Source organism: Ailuropoda melanoleuca, unplaced genomic scaffold, assembly GCF_002007445.2.
Source record: "Ailuropoda melanoleuca isolate Jingjing unplaced genomic scaffold, ASM200744v2 unplaced-scaffold49870, whole genome shotgun sequence".
Lineage (NCBI taxonomy): Eukaryota > Metazoa > Chordata > Mammalia > Carnivora > Ursidae > Ailuropoda > Ailuropoda melanoleuca.
The window spans coordinates 5992-13471 of NW_023222581.1; the positions used below are offsets into that span (position 1 = coordinate 5992).

The window sequence follows — 7480 nt, forward strand, 5'->3', positions numbered from 1 at the left end:
GATGGTGCTGGGATCCTATTTGGCTGGACTCTCTGCTTCTATATCTCAATTGTGTACCATGTTTCAGCTCTACTTCTGTGGGCCTAATGTCATCAAGCACTTCTTCTGTGACATGCCCCAACTGTTAAATCTGTCCTGCACTGACACTTTCTTTGTACAGCTGTTGATTGCTATATTAACAATGCTCTTTGGGATAGTAAATGCCCTCATTATCATGATATCCTATGGCTATATTGTCATGTCGATCATGAAGATCGCTTCAGCTAAAGGCAGGTCCAAGGCTTTCAACACCTGTGCTTCTCATTTGACAGCGGTTTCCCTCTTCTATACCTCAACTGTCTATGTGTATTTGAGCTCCAGCTCTGGTGGTTCCTCTAGCCTTGACAGATTTGCATCAGTATTCTACACTGTGGTTATTCCCATGTTGAATCCATTGATTTACAGTCTGAGGAACAAGGAAATCAAAGATGCCTTGAAGAAGTTACAAAAGAAGAGATGGTCTTTCTGAGATCCTGTCCATATATGTCCTATTGGAAAACTTAACCCCGAATAATATGCACATGAATGGACTAACAAAATTCATACTGCCTTTGGGGAAAAAAAAATTCATACTGCCTTTGGGGGAAATAAAGCTTAATTTTTCATAGATAATACGCCAAGTGGACTGACAGCTGATTTGATTGCACACAAACACAATACCTTATAAGTCCTTGAGGTTCATACTCTCACCCTACATGAGGAGTGGCCTCATTATTTATTAATATTCTGCAAGTGGGACTCCTGGGTGGCTCAGTCTGTTAAGCATCTGCCTTATTCTCAGGTCATGATCCCAGGGTCTTGGAATGGAGCCCCACATTGTCTCTGTGCTTAGTGGGGCGTCTGCTTCTCCCTCTCCCTCTCCTCTGTGCTTTATCTCTCTCTCTCTCTCTCAGAAATTAGAAAAAATATCTTAATAAAATGTTAGAGTTAGTGCATATTAAATATTGCAGACTAAGGACATATATGGAGAGCTGGTATTCTTTTTTATTTTCTGTGTTCAACATTTTACATCGTAGAGATTTATCGTTTTGTATGGGGTGATCTAATTTATGGAGTAGATGGTTAGACTTACTCTAATGCTGATATTTTCTGGGAAGCCTCAAAAGCCAGGGACGAAATAGTGCGATAGGCAGGGATATTAACTGTGGCCAGTTTTCTCTGTCCAACATAGGACCTAAAATGTTATTCCTCATGTTCTGTTCGAAAAGTGGAACAAGTTTTGTATCAACACTGGCTGCTGATATACAGATTGCTCAGACTTGAACCAGCTGATATAAAACAGATGTTAGAATTACATAATATCCCTGGAGAGTCACTGGGTTTTTAATGGTTTTTGGAGGGGCGGGGTCTCAATTCTGATAAGTCACATAATTCTTCCATTTAGTTAAGACTATAAATGAAGAGGTATTTGAAGCCTTGCCAAATTTTTCACAAGTTTACAGATGGACAGGACTGAGGGAAGGAGAATCATTGAAACTCTGGGAGAAAGTGTGAAGGCTTATTCCATGCCACAGAAGTACTACAGTATGATTAAAGGATGTCTGCCCTCATCCCTGCCATGCAGGCATAGGTATATTCTTTGGAGCATTGTTCTTTAAAAATGTGTAAGAATGTATGAGAAGTTTTTCTAAGAAACCTTGAGGGCTTCAGTAGGAGAAAGGTCTCTGTGAGGAATGTAACACAGTGTTATTGATTACAGTCATTATGCTATGCATTAGATTGCCAGGTTTCTTCATCCTTTAATTGCAAGACTTTACCTTTTCAAAAAACGTATCTCCAATTCCCTTGCCCCCCAGGCCCTGCAAACCTCCATTGTGCTCTCTGTTACTATGAGTTTGACTTTTTGATTCTGCCTATTCGTGATCTCATACACTATTTGTCTTTCTCTGTCTGGCTTATCTCGCTTGGCATAATGCCGTCAGGGTGCATCCATAATGTCTCAAATGTCAGGATTTCCTTCACTCTCCCGGTTGAATAATATTCCACTGTATTGTGTGTAAATACCAGGTCTTCTTTATCATCTTTATCATTCCCATATCTTGTCTGTTATGAATAAAGCTGCAGTATACATGGGAGTGCAGATCATCTCTTTGGTATCTGTTTTTATTTGTGTTGAATGTATACCCAGAAGTGGGGTTGGTGGATCATATGGTAGTTCTCTAAGGTTTTGACGAACATCCCTACTGTTTTTGATAGTGGCTGAACCAAATTATGTTTCCCTCCATAGTGTACAAGTATACCCTTTATTGCACACCCTCACCATCACTTGTTATCTCTTTCTTGATGGTAGTCATTCTAACAGGTGTGAGTTGATACTTCATTGTGCTTTTGATTCGCATTTCCCTGATGATTAGTGATGTCGGGAACCTTTTCATATCCCTGTTGGCCATTTGAGTGTCTTCTAGGACGAATATCTATTCATTTCCTCTACCCATTTTTTAATCAGATTGTTTTGCTTTGGAGTTGTAGGAGTTCTTCATATATATTGGATATTAACCCCTTCCATGATACATGCTTGGCAAATATTTTTCAAGCTATGGTTTAGAGGCATTTTCTCCCATTCTGTCAGTTGATTTATTTTGTTGATTGTTTCTTTTGCTGAATGGAAAGTTTTACATTTGATATAGTTCTGCTTGTTGCATTTTGCTTTTGTTGCTTGCGCTTTTAGTGTGAGATACAAAATATCATTTTCAAGACTAAGGTCAAGGAGCTTGTTCCCTATCTTTCCTTCTAGGAGTTTTATGGTTTCAGATCTAACCTTCCTATCTTTAATCCATTCAGGGTTAATTTTTGTGAGTGGTGGAAGGTAGTGGTCCAATTTCGTTATTGTGCATAGAGTTATCCATGTTTTCCAAAACCATTAGTTAAAGAGCCTATTCTTTCCCCACTGAGTATGGCTGGTTCCTTTGTTAAATGTTAGTTGACGTATAGATGGGATTTTATTTCCGGAATCTATTCTGTTCTGTTGGTTGATGTGTCTTTTATGCCAGACCCATACAGTTTTGTTTAGTATAGCTTTGTAGTATAGTTTGAATTCAGGAGTGTGATGTCTTCCCTTTTGTTCTTTCTCAAGATTGCTTTGGCTTTGATCTCTTAAAGTTTCATGGAAATTTTAGGATTCTTTTTGTATTCTGGTGAAAAAATGTCATTGGACTTTTTAAATTTGAATTTAATTAGCCATGGTAGTGTACATCATTAGTTTCTGATATAATGTTCAATGAATCATTAGTTGAGTATATCACCCAGTGCTCATCGTATCACGTGTTCTTTAGTGCCCATCACCCAGTTTCCCAGTGCCTCCACCCTCCTTCCTTTCCACAACACTCTGTTTGTTTCCTAGAGTCAAGAGTCTCATATGGTTTGTCTCCCTCTCTGATTTCTCCAGTTCTCTTCCCCCACCCCACCCCTACTGTCCCCTGCACTGTTCCTTATGTTCCACATATGAGTGAAACCATATAGCAGTTGTGTTTCTCTGATTGACCTATTTCACTTAGCATAATACCCTCCAGTACCATTCATGTCGATATAAATGGTAAATATTCATCCCTCCTGTTGGCTGGGTAATATTCCATTGTATATATGAACCACATTTTTATCCATTCATCCACTGAAAGACATCTTGGCACCTTCCACAGTTTGGCTATCGTGAACATTGCTTCTGTGAACTTTGGGGGACAAGTGACCCTTCCGATCACTACATTTGTATCATAGGGTAAATACCTACTAATGCAATTGCTGGGTCTTAGAGTAGCTCTATTTTCAACATCTTGAGGAACCTCCATACCGTTTTCCAGAGTGGCTGTACCAGCTTAGATTCCCACCAGCAGTGTTTCCCCATTCTCCACATCCTCCCCAACATTTGTTGTTTCCTGTCTTGTCAATTTGTACCAGTGTAACTGGCATAAGGTGGTATCTCAATGTGGTTTTGATTTGAATTTCCCTGATGGCTAATGATTTTGAACATTTTTTCATGTGTCTGTTAGCCATTTGTATGTCTTCATTGGAAAAGTGTCTGTTCATATCTTCTGCCCATTTTATGATTTGTTTATTTGTTTCTCGTGTATTGAGTTTGAGAAGTTCTTTGTAGATCTTGGATACCAGTCCTTTATCTGTGGTGTCCTTTGCAAATATATTCTCCCATTCCGTGGGCTGTCTCTTAGTTTTTTTGACTGTTTCCTTGGCTGTGCAGAAGCTCTTTATCCTGATAAAGTCCCATAAGTTCATTTTATCTTTTATTTCTCTTGCCTTTGGAGATGTGTCGTGAAAAAGGTTGCTCTGGCCGATGTCATAGAAGTTGTTGCCTATGTTCTCCTCTAGAATTTTGATGGATTCCTGTCTCACATTGAGGTCTTTCATCCATTTGGAGTTTATTTTTGTGTATGGTGTGAGAGAGTGGTCAAGTTTCATTCTTTTGCATGTAGCTGTCCAATTTTCCCAGCACCATTTATTGAAGAGACTGTCTTTTTTCCACCGGATGTTTTTTCCTGCTTTATCAAAGATTAGTTGCCCAAAGAGCCGAGGGTCCATTTCTGGGTTCTCTATTCTGTTCCATTGGTCGATGTGTCTGTTTTTGTGCCAGTACCATGCTGTCTTTGTGATCACAGCTTTGTAGTACAGCTCGAAATCCGGCATTGTGATGCCCCCAGCTTTGTTTTTCCTTTTCAACAGTTCCTTGGAGATTCGGGGCCTTTTCTGGTTCCATACAAATTTAAGGACTATTTGTTCCAGTTCTTTGAAAAATGTCCTCGGTATTTTGATCGGGATAGCATTGAAAGTGTAGATTGCTCTGGGTAGTATGGACATTTTAACTATGTTAATTCTTCCAATCCATGAGCATGGAATATTTTTCCATCTTTTTATGTCTTCCTCAATATCTTTCAAAAGTGATCTATAGTTTCTAGGATATAGGTCCTTTACGTCTCTGGTTAAGTTAATTCCAAGGTAACGTATGGTTTTTGGTGTTATTGTAAATGGGATGGATTCCCTAATTTCTCTTTCTTCAGTCTCGTTATTCGTGTATAGAAATGCAACTGATTTCTGGGCATTGATTTTGTATCCTGCCACCTTACTGAATTGTTCTATAACTTCTAATAGTTTGGGAGTGGATTCCTTTGGGTTTTCCATATAGAGTATCATGTCATCTGCAAAGAGAGACAGTTTGACTTCTTCTTTGCCGATTTGGATACCTTTGATCCCTTTTTGTCTTCTGATTGCTGTTGCAAGGACTTCTAGTACTATGTTGAATAATAGTGGCGAGAGTGGGCATCCTTGTCGTGTTCCTGATCTTAAGGGAAAGGCTTCCAGCTTTTCCCCATTGAGAATAATGCTTGCAGTAGGCTTTTCATAGATGGCTTTTATGAGATTGAGAAATGTACCCTCTATTCCTACACTCTGAAGGGTTTTAATCAGGAAAGGATGCTGTATTTTGTCAAATGCTTTTTCTGCATCANATCTTTAATCCATTCAGGGTTAATTTTTGTGAGTGGTGGAAGGTAGTGGTCCAATTTCGTTATTGTGCATAGAGTTATCCATGTTTTCCAAAACCATTAGTTAAAGAGCCTATTCTTTCCCCACTGAGTATGGCTGGTTCCTTTGTTAAATGTTAGTTGACGTATAGATGGGATTTTATTTCCGGAATCTATTCTGTTCTGTTGGTTGATGTGTCTTTTATGCCAGACCCATACAGTTTTGTTTAGTATAGCTTTGTAGTATAGTTTGAATTCAGGAGTGTGATGTCTTCCCTTTTGTTCTTTCTCAAGATTGCTTTGGCTTTGATCTCTTAAAGTTTCATGGAAATTTTAGGATTCTTTTTGTATTCTGGTGAAAAAATGTCATTGGACTTTTTAAATTTGAATTTAATTAGCCATGGTAGTGTACATCATTAGTTTCTGATATAATGTTCAATGAATCATTAGTTGAGTATATCACCCAGTGCTCATCGTATCACGTGTCCTCTTTAGTGCCCATCACCCAGTTTCCCAGTGCCTCCACCCTCCTTCCTTTCCACAACACTCTGTTTGTTTCCTAGAGTCAAGAGTCTCATATGGTTTGTCTCCCTCTCTGATTTCTCCAGTTCTCTTCCCCCACCCCACCCCTACTGTCCCCTGCACTGTTCCTTATGTTCCACATATGAGTGAAACCATATAGCAGTTGTGTTTCTCTGATTGACCTATTTCACTTAGCATAATACCCTCCAGTACCATTCATGTCGATATAAATGGTAAATATTCATCCCTCCTGTTGGCTGGGTAATATTCCATTGTATATATGAACCACATTTTTATCCATTCATCCACTGAAAGACATCTTGGCACCTTCCACAGTTTGGCTATCGTGAACATTGCTTCTGTGAACTTTGGGGGACAAGTGACCCTTCCGATCACTACATTTGTATCATAGGGTAAATACCTACTAATGCAATTGCTGGGTCTTAGAGTAGCTCTATTTTCAACATCTTGAGGAACCTCCATACCGTTTTCCAGAGTGGCTGTACCAGCTTAGATTCCCACCAGCAGTGTTTCCCCATTCTCCACATCCTCCCCAACATTTGTTGTTTCCTGTCTTGTCAATTTGTACCAGTGTAACTGGCATAAGGTGGTATCTCAATGTGGTTTTGATTTGAATTTCCCTGATGGCTAATGATTTTGAACATTTTTTCATGTGTCTGTTAGCCATTTGTATGTCTTCATTGGAAAAGTGTCTGTTCATATCTTCTGCCCATTTTNCTCCATTTTTTTGATTTGATTATATGTTTCAGTGTACTGAGTTTGAGAAGTTCTTTATAGATCTTGGATACCAGACTTTTATCTGTAGTGTCATGTGCAAAAATCTTTTTCCATTCTGTGGGTTGCCTCTCTGTTTTGATGACTGTTTCCTTTGCTGTGCAGAAACTTTTTATCTTGAGGAAGTCAAAAAGTTCATTTTTTCTTTTGCTTCCCTTGCCTTTGGAGACGTGTGATGAAAGAAGTTGCTGTGGCCGATGTCAAAGAGGTTACAGCTTATGCTATCATGTATGATTTTGATGGATTCTGGTCTCACATCGAGGTCTTTCATCCATTTGGAGTTTATCTTTGTGTATGGTGTGAGAGAGTGGTCAAGTTTCATTCTTTTGCATGTAGCTGTCCAATTTTCCCAGCACCATTTATTGAAGAGACTGTCTTTTTTCCACCGGATGTTTTTTCCTGCTTTATCAAAGATTAGTTGCCCAAAGAGCCGAGGGTCCATTTCTGGGTTCTCTATTCTGTTCCATTGGTCGATGTGTCTGTTTTTGTGCCAGTACCATGCTGTCTTTGTGATCACAGCTTTGTAGTACAGCTCGAANCGCTTGAAGTCCATAAACATGATGCCCCAACTTTGTGTTTGATTTTCAACATTTCCTTGAATATTTGGGGTCTTTTCTGGATCTTCACAAATTGAGGATTGTTTGTTCCAGCTCTTTGAA

General features: G+C 39.1%; 1 protein-coding gene across 1 annotated transcript; it reads left to right on the forward strand.

Moving 5' to 3' along the window:
• The first annotated feature begins 1 nt into the window (after nucleotide 1).
• LOC117799455 (olfactory receptor 5AN1-like) lies at nucleotides 2-508 on the forward strand. Its single transcript, XM_034651938.1, has one exon. The coding sequence runs from the start codon at nucleotides 2-4 to the stop codon at nucleotides 506-508; it is 507 nt and encodes a 168-aa protein (XP_034507829.1).
• The last annotated feature ends 6972 nt before the right edge of the window (nucleotides 509-7480 follow it).